Source organism: Labeo rohita, chromosome 16 (genome assembly GCF_022985175.1).
Source record: "Labeo rohita strain BAU-BD-2019 chromosome 16, IGBB_LRoh.1.0, whole genome shotgun sequence".
Classification (NCBI taxonomy): Eukaryota; Metazoa; Chordata; class Actinopteri; order Cypriniformes; family Cyprinidae; genus Labeo; species Labeo rohita.
In genome coordinates this window covers 22,511,749-22,526,105 of record NC_066884.1, presented here as the reverse complement: position 1 = coordinate 22,526,105, position 14,357 = coordinate 22,511,749, and the positions used below count along the sequence as shown (strand labels likewise).

The following is a 14,357-nucleotide window of genomic DNA, read 5'->3' as shown; positions in this document are numbered from 1 at the left end:
ATAAGGGAAGGTTTGGGGGGGCTTTAGTTCCGAAGATTGAGAACTTCTGATCTAAACAAAGGAATATAGGTAATAAATAATCAAGTATTCCCAATCAACAAAGACTCTCCAAGGATCAGAGCACAGTTCAGAACAGTTCAGCAGCTGTTTACACAAGTGTCTAGAGTTTGCATTGTGATTTCTATTGGTTTCCAAAGGAAATGTTAAGCCTAATGTAGAGAACAGTGTGTAGTGTTTTGCACAAAGTGCGATACAGAATTGAAAACTGAATGTAAAGGTGCAGTCATATTTGCATAATCTGTAGCTTAAAGCAAAAACTGTGCTTGCAATTTTGCAGACCTTGTCTTGAGATTTGGTTAATGAGTTTCAGGGTTTTGTGTGTGTGTCCACTTTGTGTGTGTGTGTGTGTGTCTGTATTGTATATGCATATATGCACGGGGATGCATGGGTGGGTGTAATTACATGTTCCATTGATTGTGTTTAAAGAAGATATTTGTGTAAAGTAAATAAAGTCACTTCACTACTTTAAAGATTTTTTTTTTATTTTTTGTCTATACAGTGTTTTACTGTATTAACTTTGTAACGATCAGGAACTGATGTAGCATAGTTGAATTGTTAATGATATGTTAACTCTCAGATTATAATAATAATGTTGACATTACATTAAATTACAATTGCATTTTCAATGTTGTTTAAACAATGTTGATTTAGGAATACACTGCAGTATAACACTGATTTACCGACATTAGCTATTGTGTTAAAATTTCAGCCTTGTTTCAACATTAACTACAGGGGCAAACATTATACATCACATTGTATTGCTGATTCAACAACAGTTATGGAATCAACACCACAGTGTAATTGAATGATATTTGTAATTGTTGATTGAATGACTTTACATTGACTTTTTGTTGACATTTTAACATTAATTGAGGTAGCAAAAGTGGCACTGAAACAACATAATCTTGCGACATTAATTCCATTCCACTGATGCTGATTTAGCATTATTTCAGTGGTCATGTGCTATCTGGGACATCTTCAGCCTCCTCCGCCACCTACTATAGTAAACATACAAGAACAGCAACAGACAATTAAAGAAACACTGCATTTCTAAAACAAAATAAAAGCAGAAGCTACAACATGGGTGTATAGAACAGTAGAGTTATTTATTTATGTATTTATTTAGTTGCAAATGTAAGTTAAAGCATTGGTTATCAAAACGTAACTCATTTCAGGTTAGTTTTAACTATTCTTACCTTTAACTAGTAAAGCATGTTTTTGTGTGACACTTCTCTTTGTGACACTATTCAAAGCTGTGCATTCATAATCTCCACTGTGTGTGAAATCAGTCTGATTTATGGTGAATGTGTCTGTGGTCACACCAGTGTCTGATCCATTAAACTTCCAGCTGAATGAGGCAGAAGGTTGAGAATTTGCAGAGCAAGAGAGCGACACACGAACCCCTAAATCCACCACATCCTGAATAGAAACATCATCTGGTCCATCTAGAACACAGACAAGAGACTCACTGTTAGAGGAACAAATGAATGTCTGTATTTCATCAGGTTTGAGCTTAAATCATCTTCATGTTTGAATGTTTAACACTTACAGTTGACGATCAGGCTGAGTTTCGCCGTCCCAGAGCTGACAGGGTTTGTATATGTACACTGATATTCTCCACTGTCTGATCTCCGCACTGGACTGATGAATAGTGATCTTTTATCAGATGAAATTCTTATTCTGTTGCTAGGAGACAGAGGACTGTTATCTTTCATCCACTGCACAGAGGTGATGCTGCCAGTTCCACGAGAGATGATGTTAGCAGATGATTTTCCCTCTATTAATGGTTTTTTTGGACCAATAAGCCTGACATTAGTTATATTTTCTGTGTGAATGAGAGACAAAGAGCAAAATGAGTGTTTCACATTTAGTGAGCACTGAATTCAGTTAGGACCCAATTCACATTTGTGAGAAGAGGGGGGTAAACAGATCTTGAACTTCTGCATGTGAAAAAAATAGATAAATAAGATTTAAAAATCACATTTGAGGTATGTGTGTCAGGAATATATTATGGACTATTAGAGGCCCAGAGGCCACCATAATCCATAACTCTGTTTAAATCTTCAGTTTTCAAGCTGTAATGATTCATATTTTCATGGATTTTCATAGAAGCTTGAATGTGTGGGACAAGAGCAAAACAATAAAAAAAAGTGATATTCTACACTAACAGGTATTTGAAACAGTTCCCATTAGAATGTATTTTTTCCCACACATCCATGATTATGTGCTATGTTGCTTTTTAAAGCATTTTTTTTCACTTATTTATTAAATACCCATTTTATATAATCACCTATTAACTCTATAAAGCCTGTGGTCAATATACTAAACCAATTTTAGGAGTGCACTCACCAAACACTTGTAGTGAAGTTTCTCCTCTAAGTTGATTTCCAGTACTAGATATTACAGTCAGACTGTATATTCCAGAATCATCCAGTCTCAGGTTCCGGAGCTCCAGAGCGAGAGTACTTCTGTTAAAACTGACTCTGTCTTTGTATGCTGGGACTATTATAGTTGAATCAGACAGTGCTGTCAATATAGTAGTTGTTCCAAATTGCCACTGAAGTGCATTAATCGAAGTGGAGGGTGGGTTATCAGGGGTAAACACCACACTTCCTCTTACTTCTCCAGCAGCTGGCTCAGAAAACTGCAGATCGTCACCTAAATATTGTCAATCAGTAAATAAATACATACAAATTGACCAGTTGCAGCAAACGGCATACTTTCTGCAATTAAATAATTAACTGTTCCACCTACTTTATTTCATTTTGTTTAGTGCTAGTAACAACAACAATGTACATCTGCAGTAAAAGCCAGACATACATTTTTCTACCCTTACAAAATAAAATCTGACATTTGATTTTCTGCTGTTTAAATTAATTAATTAATTAATTAATTTGTAAATACATTTGTTTTTCTGACAAATAAATATAAAAAAGAATTAATTCATTCATTCATTAGCTATAACTAGAGTAGTTATACTCTATTCACAAAGTGTTTATTCACAAAGTCAACACACAAGATTTGCCTCATTGCTAATAAGGCTAAAAGTCTCACCAAATCACAACAACACTCACAGTGTCCAGTAAAAATGACCATAAACCATCATGATCAAATTCCCATCTGTCAGGAGCTTCAATTATCTGAACTATGCATTTTCAGTTTGTAGTTATAGACAGCAGAGACCTCACTGCACTACAGTTTTGCTGGATGTTAACACAAGTCAGGATAACATAAAAGCAATAATCACTTCAGCCATCATTTAAAGTGTAAATTAATGGGATTAATTAACTTTAATTAATTTTAGAAAAATATTTTTTTTAAACTAAATATTAAATTTAGTTGGTTTTGATTAATTTACTGAGAGAAAATAAAACACAATTGTAACACAAATAGCAAACTGACTAACAAACACACACACACAAACACACACACACACACACACATTCTCTAAAACATCTCACAGACTTCCATCAGGTTAATGACATTTTCTATTGCCTAACTGATCACTACCCCTCACAGAACCCTGTGTACAACACCAGGGCCACATTAATGCACAGGCTTTTATTGACTGAAGCCAAGATGAAGATCGATTTATATATAAACACGATTTGGCTGATAAGCATTTTTTCATAATAGGGACACACAAAATGTCATCACAAGGGGGCTGATATTTCACTAGCCTATATTAGTACATTAGCCTCTACAATAGTATAGAGCCTCTTATGTTTTTAATTGGGATCACTGCTATAATGTCCATTAAGTCTGGCTGTGAGGGGGCAGACTCACAAACATTCAAACTGTGAAGTTATTTTGTTTTTACAAAGAAACTCCACTTATTCCATATTTATTTTTGTTTTGTCATCTAATTAAGAAGAAAAAATACAACTAAAATGTAGCAGAGAGGACAGCCAACACAAATTATATTAACCCCTATAACAGAGGTGGTGAACTCTGGTCCTGGAGAGCCGCAGTCCTGCAAAGTTCAGCTCCAACAATCACCTGCCTGTAGCTTCCTAGTAACCTTTCAGACCTTGATTAGCTGGTTCAGGTGTGTCTAATTGGGTTTGGAGCTAAACTTTCCAGGACAGAGTTTGGGCACCCCTGGCCTACAGTAAATATACTAAAGCATTTTGGTAACGTACTGACCGAACACTTGTAGTGAAGTCTCTCCTCTAAGTTGATTTCCAGTACTAGATATTATAGTCAGACTGTATTTTCCAGAATCATCCAGTCTCAGTTTCCGGAGCTCCAGAGCGAGAGTGTTTCTGTCAAAACTGACTCTGTTTCTGTATGCTGGGACTATTATAGTTGAACCAGACCGTGTTGTCATTATAAGGGTTGTTCCAACATGCCACTGAATTAAATCAGTTGATGTGGCGGGTGGGTTATCAGGGGCCAACACCACACTTCCTCCTACTGCTCCAGTAGCTGGCTCAGAAAACCGCAGAACATCACCTAAGAAACAACAAAAAAATTGACAGGTTGTTTTCCAAAAGCAGAATTTTACCTATGTTATCAAGGACTTTTCAGCTAGAAAAACAAAGAAGCAAAGTTTCAAAGTAATGTCAGTTGAATTCTTTCATACGAAAGCACAAATTGTCTATTTATTGACTAATAGCCTAGTGACATTTTTATTTGGGTAGGGGGGGTCTACTGAAATACTGTTGTTTTCTTTTTCACTGTACCCTACACAAATTATATGAACCCCTATAATAATAGGTGCTCACTTTATTTAGACCTACCCCATGTACTTTTGAAATACCCATTTTATACCATCATCTCTTATATAGCCTATAACAGGGGTGCCCAAACTTGGTCCTGGAGGGCCGGTGTCCTGCAGAGTTTAGCTTCAACTTGCCTCAACACACCTGCTGGAATGTTTCTAGTATGCCTAGTAAGACCTTTATTAGCTGGTTCAGGTGTGTCTAATTGCGATTGGTGCTAAGCTCTCCAGAACAGAGTTTGGGCACCCCTGGCCTATAGTAAATATACTACTGCAATTTGGCAACATACTGACCGAATACTTGTAGTGAAGTCTCTCCTCTAAGTTGTTTTCCAGTACTAATTTCTGCAGTCAGTCTGTATATTCCAGAATCATCCAGTTTCAGGTTCCGGAGCTCCAGAGCGAGAGTGTTTCTGTCAAAACTGACTCTGTCTCTGTATGCTGAGGCTATTATAGTTGAATCAGACTGTGTTGTCAGTATAAGAGTTGTTCCAAAATGCCACTGAATCGTATCAATCAAAGTGGAGGGTGGATTATCAGGGGCAAACACCACACTTCCTCTTACTTCTCCAGTAGCTGGCTCAGAAAACTGCAGATCATTATCTAAATATTGTCAATCAAAAAATAAATAAATACAAATTGAGCAGTTGCAGCAAATTGCATACTTACATTTGTTTTTCTGCAATTAAATAATTAACTACTCCACCTACTTTGTATTTAATTTTGTTTAGTGCTATTAACAACAACAAAGTACATCTGCAGTAAAAGCCAGACATACATTTTTCTACCCTTACATGATAAAATCTGACATTTGTTTTCCTGCAGTTTAAATAAATACATAAATTCATTTGTAAATACATTTGTTTTTCTGGAGTTTAAACAAACAAACAAATAAATAAATAAATATATAAATTCATTCATTCATTTATTAGCCATAACTAGTGTAATTATTTTACACATAAAGTCAACAAACAAGATTTGCCTCATTGCTAAAAAGGCTAAAAGTCTCACAAAATCACAACAACACTCACAGTGTCTAGTAAAAATGACCATAAACCATCATGATTAAACTCTCATTTGTCAGGAGCTTCAGTTATCTGAACTATACATTTTCAGTTTGTAGTTATAGACAGCAGAGAGCTGACTGTGCTACCTTTCTCCTGGATGTTGACACAAGTCAGGATCACAATAATCACTTCAATCATGTAACAACATGTAATTTACGAGTTAATTCATCTCAAAGAAAAGTTTTAAGTTTACTGATTCAGTTCTATTACATTAAGTTGGGTTTTATTAATTTATATTAATTAAGAGAAAATAAAACAATTGTGACAGTTAATTGAATATCACACACACACACACACACACACACTTTTTGCTAGAACATCTCAAAGACTTTCATTAGGTTAAATGATATGTTCTATTGCCTAACTGATCACTACCCCTCATAGAACCCTGTACACAACACCAGGGGCACATTAATGCACAGGCTTCTATTGGCTGAAGCCAAGAGGCGCTTACTAGCTATACCCGGGGTGCCCAAACTCGGTCCTGGAGGGCCAGTGTCCTGGAGAGTTTAGCTCCAACTTGCCTCAACACATCTGCCGGGAAGTTTCTAGAATGCCTAGTAAAAGCTTGATTGGATCAGGTGTGGTTGATCAGGGTTGGAGCTAAACTCTGCAGGACACTGGCCCTCCAGGACAGAGTTTGGGTAACTTTTTATAAGGGCAAAATGTCTCGTAAAATGAAATGGGGGAGATGATAAGCAGATTTGTTTCTTTTGCTTCGATCCAAACCACCTGACTGCAGATTGTAAAGCCTGGAAGGAGAAGAGTGGCGCTTGTAAGCCTAAAAATGTCACTCTTGTTGAGTTCATACGGTCTAACAATGATAAAGTGGAGACTTATCAGCCTTTTTTGTTTAGGGGTACAGTTTCATTATCACCTGATTCGGAATTTAAACATGGAATAATTTTGTGTGATACAGGAGCAGATGAATTGTATATCTCTGCGCGAATCTTGCCGTTCTCTGAAACTTTGTTTACTGCAACAAAGTATTAATATGTGGAACTGAGATGCGTTGTGTCAATGTGCTGCTTCATACTGTATATTTTAAGTCTGCCATTGTAAGTGGACCGGTCAACTTCGCTGTGCATGACCTGTAGAGGGTGTTAACTTGATTCTTGGGAACAATTTCACAGGTGGCATAGTCTTCCCTACTGACTTACATGCCTAATACTGTACTTCCCAAAATTATGATTTAGCTGAAAAGTTTCCCTCTGTGTTTCCCTTCTGTGTGGTTACACAGTCAAATTTAAGAAAGAAGTAGAAATTTAAGAAAGTAGTAGATTTGTCAAACTCAGTTATAGCTAATTAGGTGCCTGAAGCTATGGAATGTAGTTTGTATCACCAGATCCTGATGTACCTTCTGTGGGGGAGGAGGTTGATACAGGAACTTCTTTGAAGGTGGGCAGAGTCTTTAGCTGCTGCACAGAGAGCAGACCCTTTCCTTGGCAGAGTGCATAAAGGCTGCTGAGAGTAGTGCCCATGATTTCAGCTCAGGAGTTTATTTTGGGTGGGAGGGCTTACAAATGGAAACCACAAAAAGGACAGCTAAGATGGTAGGATGTGCGGCAGATTTTTTGCCGTCCAATTATCGGCAGCAGGTTTTGAAACTTGCCTATAAAAATCTTCTTTCTGGGCATGTTGGTTTAACTAAAATGTATTACCGCATTTCTAGCCTGGATTTAAAAACCCTATTGCTAAATTCTGTAAATCTTTCCATGTCTGCCAGATAGTGAGCAAGCCAAATCAGAAAATTTGTCTAATTCATTTGTGAATGATCCATTTGATCAACTGATTATTGACTACGTCGGACCACTGCCAAATTGCAAAGTAGAGCATCAGTATATCTTAACAACAGTGTGTGCAGCAACGCATTTTGTTGAAGAAATTCCACTACGTACACTGAGGGCTAAGGTGGTGGTAAAAGAACTTCTTATGTTATGTACTACCTTTAGACTACCAAGGATAATTCAGAGCGATCAGGGCTCAAATTGTACCTCCAAAGTTTTCAAGCAAGCTTTGGAGATGTTTGGTGTTGGCCACCAAATGTCTAGTGCAGAGATAGGCAACATCAGTCCTGGGGTGCAGCTGTCTTGTAGAGTTTAGCTTCCCTAGCAAACACACCTTAACACGCTAATCAAGGTCTCCAGAATTACTAGGGCTACTCAGCAGGACATTGGCACTCCAGGACCGACATTGCTTATTCCTGGTCTAGTGCCTACCAGCCTGAATCACAGGGGGCCATAGAGAGGTTCCATCAAACTCTCAAGGCAATGTTGCAACATTACTGCATCAAGACTGGTAAAGATTGGGCTAAGGGCTTTCCTTAATGTTTGCAACCATAGAGACTGTACAGGTGTTCCTTGGTTTCAGCCCTTCTAAACTCATATTTGGACAGACTGCATGGTCTGTTAAATTTAGTAAGTGATCAGTTGTTAAGGCAGTCCCCTAAACCTATGCCTGTTGATGAGTATGTTACCTCTATTTGTGAAAAGTTATATATCTATATAGCTAAAAGTTATATCCTTTCTTGTATGACAGGTGCCAGTCAATGATTGCTACGGTGGTCTCTCACTCTACAAGAGTACAACTTGGATATCCGGCACAAGAAAGGGGTGGAGAACGTTATGGCAGATGCTCTGTCGAGACAATAAGAGAGCGCTACCAAAATACTGTGTCCACGATCTAAAAGACAACTGGGCTTTGCAATTTAAGGTTTTTTTTTTTTTCTTTTATTTACATTTTTAGTGGTGGAGGTGTTACGCCCTGTAGACGTATTTGTGAAATGTGCAATCTTTGGATAGTGATGTTTTCTATTGGGTGTGTTATGTGTTGCATATGTTTGCTCTCTCTTCCCTTGCTCTCTCCCTGTTGCAGACTGCTAATTGGGTTCCAGCAGTTGCTCATCAGTCATCGGTAGTGAGTGAATGCCACAGAAACCCAAGAAGTATAATAAAGAATAATTGTAAGCATTTCAGTATGCTTACAATTATTTCATTTTATTCTTAATTTTTGTGTTAATACCATTATTGCTTTTAGGAATCTGTAGGGAGGGGGTGCCATTTTCTTTTAACTTGGAATTTTGTCTCTGTCTATATTAGTTAGGGAGTAAGGTAAGACTTTGTTGTTTATTTATTATTTTCTTTTGTTTAGGTTATTTAACATTTTCCTTAATAGAGTATTTTGTTTGTTATGTTGGCATTGCCCCCTCCTAAAGATTTGCTTCCTTTGTTTCCTTTGTTTCTGCTATTTTGTTACTAATAAAAATAAAACTAAAAATAAACTATTCTCTTAATAATGTGTTTGTTGCTTTCTGGATCAAGGAATTGATGTGACCATTAGACTTTTTTTGTTTGTTTGTTTGTTTTTTAACAATTTGTTACAACCTCGCTTACCCCTAGACAAATGGGGAGGCTTGTAACACAGCTGTAAAGTTGTTTTGTTTATACAAAGAAACTCCACTTATTCCAAAGTAATATTTACTTGTGTTTTGTGATCTAATCAACTGGAGAAAAAAAAGATAAATGCAGGTAAAATGTAGCAGAGAGTATAGAGAACGTAAAAAGACTAGGCTTTTGTTGTTATTGTTTTCTTTTTCACTGTACCCTACACAAATTATATGAACCCCTATTATAATAGGTGTTAACTTTATTTAGAGCTACCCCATGTACTTAAAAAATACCCGTTTCATGTCTTCATCTATTAAGCCTGTTATATAGCCTATAGTAAATATACTAATGCATTTTAGCAACACACTCACCGAACACTTGTAGTAAAGTTTCTCCTTTAAGTTGTTTTCCAGCACTAGTTTCTGCAGTCAGTGTGTATATTCCAAAATCATTCAGTCTCAGGTTCCGGAGCTCCAGAGCGAGAGATTTTCTGTCAAAACTGACTCTGTCTCTGTAGGCTGGGGCAATTATAGTTGAATCAGACTGTGTTGTCAGTATAGGAGTTGCTCCAAAATGCCACTGAATTAAATCAACTGATGTGGAGGGCGGCTTATCAGGGGCCAGCACCACACTTCCTGCTACTGCTCCAGTAGCTGGCTTAGAAAACTGCAGATCTTCATCTAAAAAAAGGAAGAAAATAAAAATGACAGGTTGCAGTCAATTGCATTCTCACATTTTTTTTTTTTTTTTTGCAATTAAATAATTAACTACTCCACCTGCTGTATTTCATTTTGTTTAGAGGTAGTAACAACAACGTACATTTGCATTTTTAATTATGTTTCTCTATAACATCTCGTAGACTTCAGGCTAGGGCTGGGCGATATGGGCAAAAAAAAATTCACGATAATTTTTTTCATATTAGTCAATATCGATAATTATCACGATAAATGTTAAATCTTTATTTCTTTCAAGTTTAAGTCAGATTTTTGCTCCAAAGTGAAAGTTGTAGAAACCAGACCATTAATTTTCCTTAAAGGGGTCATCGGATGCTAAGTTCACTTTTACATGTTGTTTGAACAAATCTACCCTATAATGATAAAAATCCATGCAGTGGTTTTTAATTAATCTGTAAAAATAACATTCCCTTTTTCAAATCGAGCCATTCTCAGATGCCTGTTGTTGTGGCGTCCCCACAGAGGCCGCTCCCACAATAGTTGATTGACAGCGTCTTACCTCAGATCAGTTGTAACAGTACAACCTCCAACCTCCATGTTTTAATGCCGGAGCAGGGATGTAAATTAGATAAGAACTGAGTGATTGAGGTGTTGTGTTGCTGGATGTAATAATGAACGTAGTGGTAGTCATTTACTCCCGATATCTGAGCTGCTGAAGATGCAGTGGATTATGTTTGTTTGTGAAGGGAATGCTGCTCCTGATCTACATTTCTTTATAATAATTTTCTTTATCTGCCCCCAAACTTTCTGAGTACTGTCAGGGCATGGTGCTGAAGACACATACCAAGTTTCGTAATGATATGTCAATGCGTTCGTAAAATATAGCATTTTTGGACAATATTTAATATGGCTGACACCCAAAATGGCTGACATGGGAAAATTGGGTATGGTTGGACTTGGCATGATGCACCGAATCTAAAGAGACCAGTTGTGTGATTTTGGGCCAAACCATTCAGAAGTGTAAATAGTAGGTTTTACAAACAAAAAATTATAGAAAAAAAACTAAACCTTATGAACTTTGGACTTCATTCAGCTCGGCATGAGCCAAGGATTCAGAGAAAAAAAGTTTTCTTCTGTGCCTTATGGTTCAAAAGTTATTAGCATAAAATTATTGAAACTTTGGAAAAGTGGTGGTGCCAGAGAGTTTGAGACTTCAAACTTGCTATGGTTAATGTTGATACTGTCCTCTATGAGTGTATATATCAATCTATGTTTGCGCAAATCATTCGTGATCCAGCTTTCCTTACAACAGCTCATTTGCATTTAAAGCAGCCTTGACCAGAATGAAATGATTTTTGCAGAGCTCATTTTGACAAGGTAAAAAGGGTGTTGTTTTACACTACCATTGAGAATTTTTAACCAAAGTATATTAGAGACTTTTCATTAAGACGCTAAAGAATCATATCAACTTGTGGAAAATGGGCATCCGATGACCCCTTTAACAAAATAAATATCTAAATAGAAAAATTAATAATAATAAAAAAAAAAACTAAACCTTACGATTTTAATTTTGGACTTCATTTGACTCGGCATGAGCCAAGGATTCGGAGGAAAAAAGAATTTTTTTTCTGTGCCTTATGGTTCAAAAGTTATTAGCATAAAATGATTGAAACTTTGGACAAGTGGTGGTGCTAGAGAGTTTGAGTTAGAGACTTCAAACGTGCTATGGTTAATGTTGAGACTGTCCTCTATGAGTGTGCCAAATTTCACAACTTTCCCGCAAGCAGTTCTATGGGCTGCCATAGACTCCAGAGCGGAAGAAGAAGAACGCCAACGGATACAATAGGTGTCATCGCATCTTCGGTGCTTGGCCCCTAATAATATCACTTTTTTGTCTCTTAGAAATGCATATTTGATAGTAGCTTGAGGATGCAGAGGTAAATTGTTCATTCTCAATTGTAGCAACCTCAGTTTTATATGGTTAAATTTATTCTGACCCAGTTTTATATTTTTTTTTAATTAAGCATTGATCTCCCATAGTACCATGCATACATTTTAAATCATGATAAACAGTTAAAACCACACATAATGGTACCTCAATACCATGGTAAAAATATAACTACATGGTTTTATAAGTAGCCTATTTGTATGAATAGGGTAGTCTAAAAACATTTAGTATAAATGCACACATGCTATAGCTTAATCACAAATACATACATACTATAATTATATACCATTACTCCTGTAATAAAATTTAATGTGAATATCCTACATTGTTGCCACAATACTATGGTGCAGTGAGTGTTACTACAGTAAATCCATGGTAAATTATGGCGATGTGACTGTCTCGTTGCACACAGCTTTAAACTAGTTTGAATCACTGAGTAATTTGTGTTCATCCCTGAATTCAAGTGTTTCGCACTGGATCTCACAGCGCTGTTTAGTGCTCGTGTGACGGAGCCGTTCACACATCATATTTCAAATATAGGCGCGCGGCAGCTGCGCTCATAACGGGAGCGACGCGGTCGCGACGCGCACGTGGTGCGACGCGCTCGGTTTTTCCAGGCGCATCCGTGTTTTGTGTTTACAAAGACACTCCACTTATTCCAAAGTAATATTTATTTGTGTTTTGTCATCTAATCAACTGGAGAGATAAAAAAAGATGTAAATGCAAGTAAAATGTAGCAGAAAGGATAGACAAATAAAGATAAATAAAAGACTGTAGCCTACACAATTATATGAACCCCTATAATAACGGTGTACACATTGTTTTGACCTACACCGTGTACTTATGAAACACAATTTTATGCCATAATCTGTATCAGCATTTTTAGCAACACACTCACCAAACACTTGTAGTGAAGTTTCTCCTCTTAGTTGATCTCCAGTACTAGTTTCTACAGTCAGACTGTATATTCCAGAATCATCCAGTCTCAGGTTCTGGAGCTCCAGAGTGAGAGTGTTTCTGTCAAAACTGACTCTGTCTCTGTATGCTGAGGCTATTATAGTTGAATCAGACTGTGCTGTCAATATAGGACTTGTTCCAAAATGCCACTGAATTAAATCAGTTGATGTGGAGGGCGGGTTATCAGGGGCCAACACCACACTTCCTCCTACTGCTCCAGTAGCCAGCTCAGAAAACTGCAGATCTTCACCTAAATATTGTCCTGTGTGAATCAATCAATCAATCAATCAATCAATCAATAAGTGGAGAAAACGACCTGACCTAACACTTGTTTTTGTTTTGTTTTCCTGCAATTACTCATATAAACAACAAACATCATTTGCTGTAAAAGCCAGACATCTTGTTTCTGCACTTAAAAAATCTGATATTAACAATTAACTACAACCTTTGTAGTTATTTTATATAGAAAACAGCACACAAGATTATATTCTTTTTTTCTAAAGGCTCACCGAAACACGACACTATCCACAGCATCCAATACAAACGATTGAAAACCATCATGATGGCGCTCATCTGTCAGGAGCTGCAGCTCAAATCACTCCAACTGTTAAAATGCACTTTCAGGTAACGATGAACGGCATTTATTGAGTTCACTGCGCCACCTAGCGCTGGATGTTAACATGAGTCATGACTTACATATTTGGTTATGTCAATAATAAATACTTCAATAAATAACTAATTAAATACAGACATGATTTTGTTGATTTATTAGCATTTTTAAATGGTGAGGACACAAAATGTCACAAGTTGTTGATATTTCATTATTATGTATGCTTGTTATGTTTTCTGTTCATAATGTAGGCCTAAATACATACAGTAATGAATATGCATAAACAGTATATAGCCTTTCTGCACATTCATGTACATTCATGTACAAACTGCTGTGCTGTGGACTGCACTGTACACCTAATGTGAAACAAGACACAAGACAGAAGTTTTTACATTTGTCATATCCGTGTTGCTCTCTATATAGCTAATCATTTGGTGGTTGTATTTAGAGTTATGATGCAAAAACACAATTTTAATAAGATTTAAAATAGTTTAAAATTATGAAGAATTTTTTTCGCAAGATGTGAATGTTTGCATGTTGTGTATTTATTTTTGGGGTTTTGTGTGTAGAGCGTAGAGAAAAAGAAATCGAAAGTTGCAGAGTTTTAGAAAATTTTAGATTTTATTTGCAAACAAATATTTGAAATGTCCTTTTACAAATCCCCTGAGAAACAGAGAGAAGCACAAAGTAAACAACACAGTTAAGTAAACACGTAATTTCCTTAGAAATAACATATCAATTTGTCTACCACAATTTACTTTTATTACCACAACAAAATATCACTTCCTTATTTCTTTTCCCTGAGTGATGCTGAGATCTAAAGGTAAAATTAGTAATGAATGAGGCATTGTTTTGTTTTGTATTACCCATTATTACAGCTTTATCTTCTTTTATTTTACCCACTTCAGGAAAGAAAGAACGAGGAAGCAATC

General features: G+C 36.6%; 1 protein-coding gene across 1 annotated transcript; it reads right to left on the bottom strand.

Moving 5' to 3' along the window:
• Nucleotides 1–1,038: 1,038 nt before the first annotated feature.
• Nucleotides 1,039–4,485, bottom strand: LOC127178621 (carcinoembryonic antigen-related cell adhesion molecule 20-like). The gene is made up of 5 exons (XM_051131597.1): nucleotides 4,207–4,485; nucleotides 2,410–2,718; nucleotides 1,610–1,885; nucleotides 1,257–1,505; nucleotides 1,039–1,058 (listed from the first exon to the last, which is right to left on the bottom strand). Exons 1-5 carry the CDS (start codon nucleotides 4,388–4,390, stop codon nucleotides 1,039–1,041), a joined length of 1,038 nt encoding a protein of 345 aa, XP_050987554.1. The 5' UTR covers nucleotides 4,391–4,485.
• Nucleotides 4,486–14,357: the final 9,872 nt, after the last annotated feature.

Bases quoted from the DNA above. Each gene is read 5' to 3' on its own strand.
- LOC127178621 (XM_051131597.1), bottom strand. From the start codon at position 4,390: ATGACAACACGGTCTGGTTCAACTATAATAGTCCCAGCATACAGAAAC. The intron at 1,886-2,409 runs GTGAGTGCACTC...TCATTCACACAG, and splicing joins AACTTCACTACAAGTGTTTG to AAAATATAACTAATGTCAGG. The intron at 1,506-1,609 runs GTAAGTGTTAAA...TCTGTGTTCTAG, and splicing joins ACTCAGCCTGATCGTCAACT to ATGGACCAGATGATGTTTCT.